This window comes from Sinocyclocheilus grahami, unplaced genomic scaffold, assembly GCF_001515645.1.
Source record: "Sinocyclocheilus grahami isolate Dianchi unplaced genomic scaffold, SAMN03320097.WGS_v1.1 scaffold203.1, whole genome shotgun sequence".
In the NCBI taxonomy this organism is placed as follows: Eukaryota; Metazoa; Chordata; class Actinopteri; order Cypriniformes; family Cyprinidae; genus Sinocyclocheilus; species Sinocyclocheilus grahami.
The window spans coordinates 375,953-391,842 of record NW_015505382.1 but is presented as its reverse complement, the minus strand read 5'-3'; the positions used below and the strand labels follow the sequence as shown (position 1 = coordinate 391,842).

Genomic DNA, 15,890 nt, shown 5'->3' with positions numbered 1-15,890 from the left:
TTTGCGATGACAATCTGGCGCTTCTGAATCATCTACTGTTTTGTTATTAGTTCTGAGTTTTGCGCATCGTGTGTGTGTGTGTGTGTGTGTGTGCGCGCGTGCGTGCGTAAGAGAGAGAGATCACAGTGGAGGCAGCTGTCTTAACCGTGGCTTGTGTACTGCACACAAACCAGCTTCATCACGGTATCTGTCACGCGACTCAAGTCTGTTTCCCTTTTCATGTCAACATATTCTGTTAATTCTGTTACACCAAATAATGATCTTTAAAAAAAGCATCAGATGACCCCTTTAACAGGAGACTTTGCGCATTCTTTCTGTTCATCTAACTTAGAAGAATGTTTTGGTCATGACAATATTCTTTACTTACTTGACGATAGCCTGGCCTCTGGACTGTCCATTTAGCTTCTTATAGTGCTCAATGACCCGGTCCTCACTACAACACAACATACACACACACAGATTAGCGGCAACAGATGACAATGCTCATGAGAACGTGGCTGTCAACTTATTTCAATTCCACAGGAACACCAAACAGACAAGAATGAAAGCTTACAGATGTACAGAGACACAGCCAACAAAATACAACACCATGAAGGAGGTAAGTTCATTCTTAGAACAGTTGAGAGTGCAAGTGTCTGAGAGTGCTAGTGTCTGAGAGTGCAAGCGCAAGTCCGCAGCCAGACCGTTTTGGAACCGAGAACAGTCTCTGCGATGACTCATAACGAGCCAAAATGCAGAAATGTTACAAGCAGAATCTACTGGAAATATGTTTATGATTTGAGTTTCATCAGCCCATAGAAATCAGAGTATTAATATCAATGATGAATTTTCCGTAATGTAAATACAAATTATATTTAGATTATATAGGACTTAATGACCCCAAGCTTGGCTGCAAGAACTAAAAGGGAAACATGAAATACCATTAGTTCAAAAATGTAATAGAAAAACACAATAAACAGCAAGATGTTCATGTATGTTCGTTTAGAACAGGTAATCTGCCACGCAAGGATGTCAGGGACCATGTTAAAATGTAATTACGTGCCGAGATAAAATAATCACTGAATCAGTTGTTTGAACCGGTTCTTGAATCGAACCATTCGAAAGAACCGATTCGTGGAAATGAATCAGGCTTCTGTAGCTGTCACGTGATCTCCCCTACGTTCTCCGAATGCATCACGTGATGAGGGTATGCCTCTTCATTTCCAGCTAAAGTGTTGTTTACGTCGCAATTCATGATTTTAACTAACGTTTTATTTTTTTTAGCTAAACCACATTTTGCAGATTTGTCTTGCCAGTTTTTGGCCTCTCTCCAAACCCTGATAAAGGCGGGATTTTCCCCAAAAACATGTGAACCAACCCGACACCCATAGCGCAAAATGAGTGACAGGCAGAAAGCGTCCTCTGATTGGCCAGTTCAATACGTGGGCCAACTTAAGCCCCTCCTTTTGCTGGTCACAGAATCTAGAGCTTGGAACGTGATTCAATTATTAAAATAATTTAAAAAAAACAGGCTACAGTGGCTCAAAAATTATTACAAACCACAAATACAAAGTGGCATCCGCAAGCAAATTATGCTAAAGCTTTTCTCCAAACTACCTTGAAGCTTTTAAGTAAATGAAGTCAGTTTCCGTCCTGTTCACATAGATGCTTAACTTGAAGCACAGTCCACCAAAATTCAACAACCAGAAAATGTCACAATACGAACAGTGCCAGTGCATTAATTTAAAACCAACAAACAACTGAGAAAAGGAAATCAAGAAAAAGACACAAATGTTCTCATCCAGAATTTTATAATGCCCCCCCCCATCACACACAAAAAAACCCGGCGTGTTTGGCATCTATGTAATGCAAACTCAACATAAAAAAGAAAACAAAATACAATAAAATTATCCTATCCTTGACATCATTCTGGGTGCGTCATGCCACAATTTGGCCTTTTATATAAACAAAGGAACATCTTAACATGTGCATGTTAGTCCTTCTAAATAATCCAAAACCTACTGAACATCATTCATTACACTAAATCATCAGCACGTCCGTATGTTCAATACTCAGATTCCACCAGTAGGGGGCAAACTGGGGCAACAAATCTGCAGCTCTCGACAACAGATAATGAGCAGAAAACACACGAAGGCTCCTTTTCTTGAAAACCGTTTCAAAAGGAGAGAAAAGAAACCACAGGCACAACATCACAAGACAAAATGTTACGGATTACTTGTACTGTGTATGTGTATTGTGAACTCCTCCAGCAGTTCAATTGGTATTTCAAAAGAACTTTTGCCATTTGGGGTAAATGTCAAATTAATTCAGGTAAACAAATTTCATGATCTCTCAGGGTCTCAAACAAGTTGGCATCCTTTTAGAAAATGAACAAAAGACCACATGTGCAGGTGGGGGAAGAGTTAAAAAAAAATGTCCATTCAAACATGAACATCTCTATAAACACTGTTTGCTGGAGAGAGAGAAAAAAAAACACCAAATAATGTTCTTTTTAGCAACATCATATGACCTCTTTAATTAGAAAAAGATGCCAGTTGTCATCTGGTCTTCTGTAATTGTGATTTGAGACTGCTCATAGTGAGGAGTGCCGGCATAACACTTTACACTTACAGATCCAGACCGAACTGGTTAAATCTAGATCATGTAGTGCAGACCACTTTAGCTACTATACTGATCTTGCAAGAATGCACAGAAGTCAGCTGCTGCATGTGGACAAGACATAAATATTTACTCTTGAAGAGGTGAAAAGCATGTTACAACTGAAAAAAAGAGACATGATCACAAACGGTCCATCAATAATTCACATAAAAACCCAACCTTAGCACCAAACATTTGAAGCAGCTTTTAATTTGAGCTTGTGCTCTTTTTCACATAGGTCTAGCTCCTCTTACCCATGCATGGGTCCAGACTGGGGGCCACTGTTGGTAATGTTGTTGAAAAGGTTGCTCATGCGGGGATCCTGGGCGCTCTGTTCAGCTGTGCTGAAGTGGTAATCCATCACCTGATCCAAAATGCTGTGAGGAATGCCACCGCCACGGTCTGAGATCCTGCAAAGTAATATGAACATCACTCTGCTGTTTTAGGCAAATCAGTTCCATTTACTTGTGCAATGCATTTACATATATATTTCATCAAACAACTATGAAAAATTACTATTGGATTCTTAACCAGTCTGAAAATCAGCTTAAATGGTCAAGTGGATGTGAATTAATTACGGAGTAAACAACTCACTCCCTCGAACATGTGAATGAAAATCAGCATGAAATAATCTGTGAGTGAGTATTTTAGGGTCCATTCAGTGCGGTTAAATGAAAGGTGAACATTCATGTGTGCCAACATCATTATACTTATTTTGTGTTTACCAAGGATTTTTTGACCAAGTCTAAAGTGAAAGTTACTGTTGTTATTAAACAACACCTGATCAGATTTAATTAGTTATAAATAAGATGCACAAAACTATTACTTATATTTTTGAAGCAAAGTCAAAATGAACTTAAACTTTATGAGACTTAGATTATTACATATACACTACCATTCAAAAGTTTAAGGTCAATTAGATTTAACGTTTTTGAAATTAGTCTTAATGCATTTACAATTTAAAATAAAATATTTAAAAATGTATTCCTAAAGCTGAATTATCAGCAGCCAATACTCCAGTCTTCAGTGTCACATGATCCTTAATCATTCTAATACGCTGATTTGGTGCTCAATATTTTATGAATGTTCGAAACAGTTCGATCTGGATCCATCCACGCCCCCTGGATCTTGTGTTCTGCAGTCAGGACCATCTCAAAGAATGAGGGATGCGAGGAGTTTCACAGTCTGTGTCTTGGGTCACTCTCAGTAAGCCAATTGTGACTTGCTCTTCTGCCAAGAACACGCCGTTCTCTAGTGACTGGCTGAAGATGAGTCTGATCCAAACGTAAAGAACCATGAGAACAAGACCAGACATATGTCTCTCAATTTGTAAGACAAGCACAATACAGGGCTTTGGAGGTATTTGAGCCAAGGCTTAAAAGTTCTTTATGCTTATTATAAAAGAATATTTCTCTGCCATACAAAAAACTCCCATGTTCATGGTGGTTGTACTATAACAGATGAAGAGCATCTAAACATTCCATGTAAACATTCCGGTTTCACACTTGCACGTATTGCATGAAAGTTAAGAGTTTAGTGGTCCTATTTAGTCATGAGAACTTGCACAGTCAGGGTTAGTAAACAATTTAATCTAATTAGTCTCATGTTACCACACAGAGTTTAAATCATTTAAAAAATTTATTTTCATTTGTATCCCAATGCAATATATTTTTCCCTGAAGACTGTCATCATGAAGTAAACATGATTCGTTCTTTTTTTAAAAGCAGAGGAACAAGTCAGAATTATTTTTTTGCCATAGGCGGCAACATGTCAGTTGCTGTTGATAGAGCTGAACTTGTATTGAATCCAGAGAACATTCCTTTTGAATAAAGAACAAACAACATTGGCGGTTTTTAATTTAGGTTTCTATCTCATTTTAAGAGGCTTATCTGTAGAGAATGTTTTGGATAGTTTGCCACTGTCATAGAAAACCTGTACGATACCATTGAACTTGAACTTGGCAGGCAGTCCGTGAGGGTGATCTTATATGAACGTTACTAAGACTGCAAATATCAGCGAGAGAGAGAGAGAGAAGCTATACTAGGACAGGTCCCATAACAGGAACTTCAGCTTTCTTATGGATACAATTATAAAGACCTCATAAGTGTGTCCTCATCATAGTAGTGTCTTGGGTCACTCTCAGTAAGCCAATTGTGACTTGCTCTTCTGCCAAGAACACGCCGTTCTCTAGTGACTGGCTGAAGATGAGTCTGATCCAAACGTAAAGAACCATGAGAACAAGACCAGACATATGTCTCTCAATTTGTAAGACAAGCACAATACAGGGCTTTGGAGGTATTTGAGCCAAGGCTTAAAAGTTCTTTATGCTTATTATAAAAGAATATTTCTCTGCCATACAAAAAACTCCCATGTTCATGGTGGTTGTACTATAACAGATGAAGAGCATCTAAACATTCCATGTAAACATTCCGGTTTCACACTTGCACGTATTGTATGAAAGTTAAGAGTTTAGTGGTCCTATTTAGTCATGAGAACTTGCACAGACATGGTTAGTAAACAATTTAATCTAATTAGTCTCATGTTTCCACACCGAGTTTAAATCATTTAAAACATTTATTTTCATTTGTATCCCAATGCAATACATTTTTCCCTGAAGACGGTCATCATGAAGTAATCATGATTCGTTCTTTTTTTAAAAGCAGAGGAACAAGTCAGAATTATTTTTTTGCCATAGGCGGCAACATGTCAGTTGCTGTTGATAGAGCTGAACTTGTATTGAATCCAGAGAACATTCCTTTTGAAAAAAGAACAAACAACATTGGCGGTTTTTAATTTAGGTTTCTATCTCATTTTAAGAGGCTTATCTGTAGAGAATGTTTTGGATAGTTTGCCACTGTCATAGAAAACCTGTACGATACCATTGAACTTGAACTTGGCAGGCAGTCCGTGAGGGTGATCTTATATGAACGTTACTAAGACTGCAAATATCAGAGAGAGAGAGAGAGAGAGAAGCTATACTAGGACAGGTCCCATAACAGGAACTTCAGCTTTCTTATGGATACAATTATAAAGACCTCATAAGTGTGTCCTCATCATAGTAGCTTTCAACTAGATTTTTTGGTTTTCTAAAATATATTACATGGGCAAGTGTGTATTCTGGGCAGTTGTTAGGGCACTGGTTTGTAGTTGCTTATTGGTCAAGTCAAAACGGGGCCTAGTCTCAAGTCCATGAGATACTTGCACTGATTTTATCATCCAGCAGGTAAACAAAATATCAGTAACAGTGACAGTTATGCATGTCTAAGCAAGCTAAAAGAAGTTCAGGAGGTCTGTTAACATAGTAACAGAAAAATAACCAGCTAAATGAATCATTACAAGTGAAGCCACTTCAAAATCCTGTGTTTTAAAATGAGTTTGACACCATAAATCAAGATAAATGTGTTATGCAAAACCTTTCAAATAACCTTAACGTTTTTCATTAAACCTTTTTCAGAATTAATATTATTTCACTTTGACCTTTTCAATAAGGATTTAGAGGAGGAAAGTCTCTAAACAGGGACGGAGCTCCGGGTTTTCATTTTTGCATTACTTATTGCGGTTTCTCACTATAATATCTGGCACTATATTGCGTCTCTTTTTAGCCGAAATGCTTTTGGCATTTCATAACTTCAGTGCATCTGATGGCTTGGTCACAATGACCCATGCTTGCTATAACCGCCTCAGATCGAATGGCCAGCAATCCTGTACAACCAGGAAAAGTTCCAAACTCAAATTCTTGCATAACGTGTCTGAAATGTAAACGACTTGCTTTTCCTGGCGTTTCACCAAAGGCTATAGTGTTAACACATGGTTACACTACAATAACCCCATCATGCACTGACAAGACAGGAGAAATTGCTTAGACATCTATTTTTGGTCGCTGTTCATGCAGCAACAGATACCACTGTGTCATACTGGTAAAAGTTCAATATTGTCCAAATGAGCAGCTGCTAAGACAACACTCACCACAGTCCAAATAAAGCAACTGCTTTAACAGCAAATCTGACTGTCACAACAGGATTAGATAGTTAAGATAGCATAGTAGAACGGGAGGTGTGTCGTTTGTGTCACATTGACCTATATGTGACAGGAATGTTACCTCATGGCGTTCTTTAGCAGCTCAGGCAGGATGTAGTCCAGCGGCAGTGGAATGAAGGGAAAGCGGGCCGCCACATGGCCATTAATGCGAACTCGTGGAGAGTTCCCGTACTGATGCTCACAGAGCCGTCTTGAGGGGAACAGAGGAGATCAAGACATTACACTACCATTACAAGTCTTTTAAAGAAATTTAGCACAATTTATTTCCAAATTTAAGCAAAAGTCTTCAAAATGAGATGTTTTTAAGATCATGAGAAACATAAAATAAACTGGTCAAAACACTGGCATTATACATAAACACAAGCAAAATTGCATATAGAGAAAATGAGGCACATGCTACTGGTTCTGCCTCACCAGGTTACGCAAGTACTGGTAAATGAATTGCCGTCTTGAGCATTTCATTTAGCCTAAAGCCATTTTTTAAATAATTTGACACTAATTAAAGAGAGCGTCTCATTCATAGCCAGAAAAATGTGGTCTCTGTCTGGTCTTTGAGGGACGGCTTTGATCATGCCACTGTGAAGAGGAACAGGGCAGCTCTGCTGATGCAGCATATTAATTGTCAGACTCTCATGAGACGAGCAGAGCAGCCTGACCTCCAATCTTGCATAAGACCACAGAGAACGGTTTTTAGCACTGTAACAACTAATCGATAATGAAACTAGATAATCATTTCAGATCAATCCACATGAAAGCCACATAAAATCAAATTATTATTGGGAAGAATATGCTGCAAACTGCACCAGACTTTAGGTTGAAAGTCAGCTTAGTATAGAGGAGGAGAAACTGATGTCTCAGATCAGAATGAGAATACAGAGATATTCTGTCCATTTGTAGGCTGAAGGAATGAGTAACTGATTGGAAAAAGTGAAGTAAAATAAGAGGGATGGTGCAGGTGTATGAGGCTTTAGCAATTGCACATTCCTCATAAAACTTGTGTCTGCATACTGCACACAACCTGCACTGTGACCTGATTCTTTTCAACAAAGAAATAACCAGGAAGAATGTCTGACATTTCAGCAAAAGCCTCTAAACTTTCAACCAGCTGATGAAGAGAAAAACGGAAAGTAACTAACTAAGACAATAGGGGAAACATGGGGGGGGAAAAAAAATATATATATATAAAAAATAAAAAGGAGGGTTATGATGACTTCCTCTTGTTCGTCTGTAAGATCAGTCATTTCGATGACCATCTTACATGAGATGATTTATGAGGCAGAATTTACAACATGCAAGATATAAGCGGATAAAGTGTTTGAGTCGCTGAATAGGATCATCTTTAGGAAATGTGATATGAAAATTCAAGTTCTCTGACGAATGTAAAGACTTGAATGTCAAAAATAGTGTTTTTTTTATGCTGGTTCATTTGCTGGCTCATCATGGCAAGCAGTAACTGTATTCACCAGAAAATATATTAAACCTTAAGATTTCTTCACAATATAACTATTTCTAATATATTTTCTTACATTTTTTTACTTCAGAATAATAGCAAGAAATTATGGCACTATAAATTCACAACAGTAGCAAACAGTTAAAGAAATGTTCACATGTACATCATCCAAATCTACAAACCATTACTGGACTGTTGACACATTAAACTCATGTAGAAGTAGTAAATACATGTTTTGCTCCCACAGCAAATGTTAGACAGTAGTTAAACAGTGACCTTTAACACTCATCTTGGTCAATCACAAATGAGAACTGGGCTTTGACCCTTTCCTTGGGCAAACAGAGCGCACACACACGCTACTGTAAATGGAGCTGACTGTGCTGATAACAGAACAAAAGAGCTCAATAACCTCTTAAAACACTCCTAGAGTCTTAAGCACTCACATATGCAAACAGACGACAGGATGCAGGCAGATGGCAAACAGAAGGAAGATAAAAGGACAGCACACTCACCGAGCAAAATCAACCCACTTTTCGATGATCTTTTTAGGGGACAGGCGGCGGCATATAATGCCTACAAAGTCCAGCTGAAATAGTGCAAAGAACAAAATGTCAAGTAACAAAATCCCACAGTAAGCATCAGTTCTAATGCTGGGTAATGTGACTGTAATAACCGTGCTACAGCAGAAACGTGCCAACTGGAAGCGATCTCATTTATACTGCTTTTGAGTCTTTAATAGTTCAGCTCGGACGTTTTTCATGAGCTGAATCAATCTACAGAAAATCTCATTTTTGCGTCAGTCTGTACTAGTTTGATTCTTGATTACCTTTTCAAAATTTTGTAATAAACATCACTAACATCACAAAGCACATATTCAGTTTGTTAGAGGTGAACAAGACAATTCCTACTCTTTATTTATTCCAGTAATTCAGTCTTAATAAATCAACCTGCTTTTATCTGTACAACAGCAGGCATGACTAAATGACAGCAATCCACAAGAAAATGTGCTTCCTGTCCTGAACCATTCCAGCTCTCAAGTGACTCCACAAGTAAGCAAATATATTGTATGTTGCAACAGGGCTCTTTGTAATTTGACAGCAGATGTGGGTGGGGGTCTCCACTTGTATATTTAGTCTATGCATGTGGGTCATGCGAAAATATTGGTGGTCCACTTGGCTGCCTGCAGGAGACACTTACGTCACTGGACACATTACTGAAGACTGCATTGCTCTTACTGCTGTGATGTCCATGCGCTCATGGGTATTTTAAAGAAGAACTGGAAAGTTTCCTAATATGGATTTGTTTACTGTACATAGCACATCTGAACTTATCTAATGCAAAAAAAATGTATGATCCATCGCTAATTGCTGGAAATGACACTAATACTGTAAGAAATGGTGGTGGTGCTTAAAAATTAAGCAAGGGACATACGTTATCCTCATGCAGGGCAAGGTGGTGTGTGGCCAGCATGCGTATGCCCAGACGAGACGTCAACGTTGTGTCCAAGAAATTACGAACCAGAGTCTCGTCCTGAACAAATAGAATGTAACAAATAAATAATGAAAGAAAGAACTAGGTCCGATTCACGAATTCGGAATCGAGAATTACCAAAATAAAAGTATAATATGCACCATGCAGAAAGTTGCTACAGTAAGATTATCTTACCGTTATGTGTTTACGACATTCCCGGAATCCTTCAGCTAACATGGTGACAACATCTTTGTGATCATCAAGAAGCTGTTTTACAAGATTGCTATAGCGAGCCTCAGTCTCCTGGTCTTTTATCTGAAGATAAAGATTTGCAAATAAAAATATTTGCAAAAATAATATTGGTTAGGTTAGCGAAATAATATTAATTGTTAAACTTTCATATGTAATAGACAATTTACAGTCAGAGTTAAAATTATAAATAAAGTCTGGTTGGGTAATCATATCTTAACTGTTATTTTCCCTAATTATGTGGCTTCTTACCAAACAAATACATGGATCCATTTACGCTAACAGAAAATGGTTTTGATACACGTGAATGAATTTGTTTCTTGTTAGCTTTACAATCTTTTGATGTAAATGTCGCACTTGAATGCTTGAAATATAAATTGTGACTACAAATTTTCTTACAAAGAATTCCAAAAAGATGGATGGTCAGGAAAATACATTTCAGAGAGTGGAGATGAAGCTCCTACACTATACTATTGACAAAGTATTCAAAAATTCAGCATTGCCATCATAGGAATAAATTACATATATAAAATTACACTACTACAATTTGACATTACAGTGTTTTTGATCAAACAAATGTAGATTTAATAAGCATAGGAGACACCTTTCAAAAAAATTTTTTTTTAAATCTTAAAAACCCCACTTTTGTAGTGTACACTATACTATTGACAAAGTATTCAAAAATTCAGCATTGCCATCATAGGAATAAATTACATATATAAAATTACACTACTACAATATTACAATTTGACATTACAGTGTTTTTGATCAAACAAATGTAGATTTAATAAGCATAGGAGACACCTTTCAAAAACTTTTTTTTTTTTTTTAAATCTTAAAAACCCCACTTTTGTAGTACAGAATTAGTGTACATTTGTGTTATTTCATAGTTTGGATGATTTTACTATTACTCTAAAATGTGGGAACAGGCAAAGGTAACAGAATGAAAAGGTGCGGGCCATAATTTTGACAATAATTGCGGCAAGCCCTTCAGTTGTCTCATATTTCCAGTTAGCAGATATTGTGCAACATAGGTATTTTTCATTTGAACTCACATTTGCCATATTCACGAGCCAGCATTTTACATAGTCAGTCAGTCAACAAAGACTTATGTTTCACTGGTGAGAGGTGATATCGCCACACGATCTTCTACAGCGGCTCAATCAGCACACTAAACTCACAGGCCTCTCAGGTTTCAGATTTAATTATGGAAATTTGCAAGCTGGTCAACACTAGGCCGTGTATGAATTAATATGTAGAGGTTTGGTCATCTTGCACTTACAGCTGGGAAGTCGCTCAGCTTGTGGTAGGCTCTGATATAAAGCTCGTGCTGTGGAGAAAGAGAGAATGAATGAGTACAATATATGGGTAACAAATGTGCTGTGTTGCAGTTCCTAGAGCTGGTGTTCCCAGCCTTCCCCGAATCCCATTCCTGGCCCCTCACCAACCCTCTATAAGCGCATGGCTCACATTCTTCTATTGATTCGAGGAACAAATTAAGAAGGAGTGACTGGGAAACACAGAAACGTGCTGAATGTTGAATGACCATAATGGAGAAAGCAACTGACTTCTAGCCAATTTTCACATTCAACAGATCAAAGGTTGTGATGATATACACTGCAAATGCAAAACACATATACATATATATATAAAAACATTAATACTTTTTCGTAATACTTTCTTAATCTCTTTATTATTGTCAGTGTTGAAATGGATCAGATTTCATTGATAAAGTTCTAAAGAATGTTTAAAAAAAAAATTTTTTTTTTGTAACATTATAAATATCTTTACTGTTACTTTGGTTAATTTTATGCATGCTTGCTGAATAAGGGTATTACTAACCTCAAACATTTAAATGGTAGTGTAGGTTAAGAAGATATTTGACTTGAAGATGCATTTACAAAAAAAAAAACTGATTAATAAACTAATTTTTGCAGGGCAGCATTTATTTTTAATTCTGCAGACTCAATTGTTCTGAACACCTCTGAACTCAACTAGCGAGCTCAGAAAACAAAAGCTATAGACGAGACTCTTTTCTGGGGCAGATGTAGGTAAAAGTTCACAGGAGGAGGACTTGCTGAAGGAAGTAAATAAGGAGGAGAAAGGGGAGGGCTTATTACTTGGTGATTGTCTGTTTGTTTTGTCTGTTAGTGGACCATGAAAGCGAGAATTGCCTGCAATGTTCATTATAGTTATTTATGTTTTTGTTATTGTAGAGATGAACAGCTCAAGGAGGTCAGGACATCATACAACGTGATCCAAAAGTCGACACTGGTTTGATTCCAAGATGTATGAACATCTTGGAATCAAAATGTAATTTAAAGCTGTAACTATTCTTAAACCATCCATTCCTGATGAACATGATCATCAGTTTTTACACAAATATGTGGAGTTCATGCAGCTCAAGTTAAAAAAAAAAAAAAATAATAATAATATTTTTACTAGTGGGATGTGATTTTGGACACCAATTTTGGAATAGTAAAAATAGAATTTTTTTTATTTTTTATAATAATTTTATTTATCATTTATAGTTTTCACTATAAACAAAAAATGACAGCGCGGTAAATAAAAAAAACATGGTTTTAGAAAAAGTTATGTCAGTCAACCTCAAATCACTTAGGCTACTGAAAAGAGTGCAAAAGATACACTACTTTTAAAAAATGTGGGCTTTTAAAATTTTATTGAAAGTAGTAGGCTGCATTTATTAGATCAAACATCCAGTAAAAACTAATTATTGTGAAATAGTACTACAATTTAAAATTACTGTTTTCTATTTATATATTTTAAAATGTATTTTTTGTGATGGCAAAGCTGAATTGTTCACCATTGTCCTCAGTGTCACATAGTCCTTCAGAAATCAATCCAGAATTAATCACAGCTGAATATAGTTATGCTATTTAAATTGAAGAAAGTGAACTTTCTATTGATTAAAGAATCTTGTTTTTCAGGATTCTTTGATTAATAAGAACATTGTGTACTATAAATATTTTTTAACATGATAAATGTCTTTACTGTCATTTTTCATAATGCATCCTAGCTGAATAAACATTTTAATTTCTCTAAAACTTACTGACACCAAACATGAACAGTAGTGTATTTTTATGAGATAAGAATTGAAAAGGTACGTTGATTTTTCTGCACTAAATAATACCCATGCTTGTATTGACAAAGCCCTTTTTCTGTCCATCAAAAATCAATACCAGGACTCTGCTTGAGGGATTCAAGCGAAGTCACGCTCAGCAAGACATCACTGCAGAACACTAGGGGTTTGATAAGACTGGCATTGACTCAAACATGGTCAGTTCAGTTCTCTGTCTGAACACTATGCCAACCAGCCCCAGCTCCTCATCACCTAATATCCCCTCTGAGAGTATCAAGGGGGGAGCTTCTCCAACAAACCAACTTGTAAGGGAGATGGTAACACTACCCATCACAACAATGTATGATAGCAGAGAAATCCCACAGAGATGTAGAGGAACTTACCACTTGGAGAATGGTTGGGTTGCAGCCGATAATGAAGGGCAGGCTGCGGAAGCCCTTGATGCGATGGGCGATACGGACAGGCAGCTCTTTGTGTAGATAACTGGCACTGCTCTGCATTGGATCAAAGCACACACAGCTTCATTAGAACTCAATATTAACTCTCATAATGAACATTTCTCCAATGCCAAGTAAAAAGTACTTTATGGACCAGGTACCATGTTTATGTGAAAATGTTAATTATGTGCAATATTACATATATTAAAGTATCACAGTATTACCATTTAACACCATAAATGTATCATAATACCAACACTACTAGTAAAAAAAATTAAATAAGATATATCCCATGACAAATCAACATAATGATGCTAAACAGACACAAAGCACGGTTTATGTACTGACAAACGACTAGTTTTTAGAAGACCGGCTCCAATGTGGGTTGGGATAAATGTAGGACAGAGGACAGAGGACAGGAGTGTGTAATTACCAGGACATGTTGCCCATCAGGAGACTTCCCTGCATACAGCATAGTGGCTGGTGTCAGTCTGACAGAAGGCTGTGAAGAGAACATTACTGTTAAAAATAGCATATACTTGAACTATAAAAGTGTTCACTTACTTGAATAGTCTATTAATCAAGGTTTCAGCCCGTTTTGGAAAAGTTAAAGAAATATGAACTATTCCATTTAGCTTTATAGGATCTAGCTATAGCTGTATCTTATAGACGTGATTATCCATGGAGTGATTCATGGGTATAGTTACATTTATTAATAGGCCTATGTGTAAGTGAAGGGAGTGCATGAGAGTTCAGCAGCAAAGGACAAATCTATATTTAATATTTTCAATTCACAAGGTTAACAACATAAGACACAATTGGTTCTTGTGTGTTTTAAAATCACAAAACATCATCTTACTATGACATATCATTGAGAGCTAGAGCGAAGCATTTTATGCACGTAGTCTGCTATGCTGTTAAAAATATATAATTGAATTACAAGTTAGGAGAATTTCATCCAGCGTTTTATCAAATAAAATAATAAGGGAGGTGTTTTGTTCCCTCCATGAGTACGAGCCTCATATCCTCACTATATAAGCCATTAAACGGTTACAGGGTTAATGTTCCATGAAGGTAAATTATAACAGAATCGCCATCTCTGCGTAAATCATTCCTTTTACTGGTTTCAATTATGGAAATATTCATAATGAACATATTAGTAGAAAAGCAGCACTGGCTGAGTGGTAATCACATAGGGTTTGTTGAGTCACTAACACAGACCCCCAGTGAGATGCTCAAAGTAGGACAGGTTACAGAAGGATACTGTGCACACCAGCATGACTTAACACAACATGATGGATCTTTAGACGCACATGTTTAACATAAAACCAAGAGTTTGAAATAATAAAATACATGTCAAATGATTGGCACATTTATGAAGCCTTCTGCCCTCGGTGCGACCCGTGACTCTTTAACTGCTGACACCTAATATTAGATGTTTATCTGCCTTGATGTAAGATATCAGCAATCAACACACAGCTTAAGCATTCACTACAAAATAATAATCTTACTATTAAGACTCATTTTGCACAAAAGGCAAACAAAGCAACTAACATTCTATTTAGTGCACTGATGCCATACATCCACTTGCTGGTATATATGGAAAAAAATACTCAGAAAGTGAAGTTTGATACTTAATTAAATGCCATGAAAATTTGAAAAGATCAGTTATTTTGGGGGCCCACTGTATTTTGTTTTTATGGTCATTGCGTTATCTTTAGGTTTTGCGATAGAGGGATTTATCATGGAGTTATTAGCTGCTAAAGAGCTAAATGGCATTTCACCGGATGTGGCAGCAAATACTAACTTACCCTTGGGCCACTAAAATTAAACATTTGAGACTAGTTAACGTAAAAACTGTAAGTGTAGTTGAGGCTCGTGAAAACACGAGTAACGTTAACCCACACAAGTGGGATCCTCAGGCCATCCAAACCATGATGGATGGAGACCACGGCGTATCGACTGCTACATCGCGGAGGTAAAGAGACAGCAGTTAATGGAAACTTGTCGGGAAATGGTGACTGACCTTCTCGGCAGACGCGTCGATGGCAGACTGGTTGTAGAAAGACGTAACGGTTTTGGACCGCTCCCGAGCCAGCTCAGTGTGACTGGACATGGACGATGTGGACCGAAATCTTCTGTCGCTGAGCGGAGCGGCTGCTTTGGCCGGTGTGGACAGAAAGAGCCTGCTCACGCTGATCCTGGAGGCGCCGCTGCCCAGCAGCTCCATGGCCTGGCCTGTCACACGACCGCGCATTTTTACTCTGTGATAACGCAAATAACAAAATTCAATCCCCTGCCTGTGGCTTAAACATCCGTCTACCTCGCCATCCAATAGAGCGAATTCACTCGGCGCGTCTCTAGCACCATCACGTCTCTAGATGTGAAAATACCCGTTTCTTTTGGTGTTTATCTGAAGACCCTTGTGCTCAGCCAATCAGCGCGCAGAGGAGGCGGGGCTTTTGGGTAATCACGACCACAGCAGCAACTGAAAGCCAGTGAGTCACGG

At 37.5% G+C, this 15,890-nt stretch overlaps 1 protein-coding gene across 1 annotated transcript; it reads right to left on the bottom strand.

Moving 5' to 3' along the window:
• Positions 1-6,716: 6,716 nt before the first annotated feature.
• LOC107595470 (3-methyl-2-oxobutanoate dehydrogenase [lipoamide] kinase, mitochondrial-like) lies at positions 6,717-15,890 on the bottom strand. Its single transcript, XM_016285879.1, has 8 exons — positions 15,408-15,890; positions 13,815-13,883; positions 13,328-13,438; positions 11,127-11,174; positions 9,791-9,910; positions 9,557-9,655; positions 8,638-8,711; positions 6,717-6,865 (listed from the first exon to the last, which is right to left on the bottom strand). The coding sequence occupies exons 1-8, from the start codon at positions 15,636-15,638 to the stop codon at positions 6,733-6,735; spliced, it is 885 nt and encodes a 294-aa protein (XP_016141365.1). The 5' UTR covers positions 15,639-15,890; the 3' UTR covers positions 6,717-6,732.

Coding starts and splice junctions, on each gene's coding strand:
- LOC107595470 (XM_016285879.1), bottom strand. CDS start 15,638: ATGCGCGGTCGTGTGACAGGCCAGGCCATGGAGCTGCTGGGCAGCGGC. Junction 9,911..11,126: donor AGCTGAGCGACTTCCCAGCT/GTAAGTGCAAGA, acceptor CTTTATCTTCAG/ATAAAAGACCAGGAGACTGA. Junction 6,866..8,637: donor AAGTGGGTTGATTTTGCTCG/GTGAGTGTGCTG, acceptor GTTCCCCTCAAG/ACGGCTCTGTGAGCATCAGT.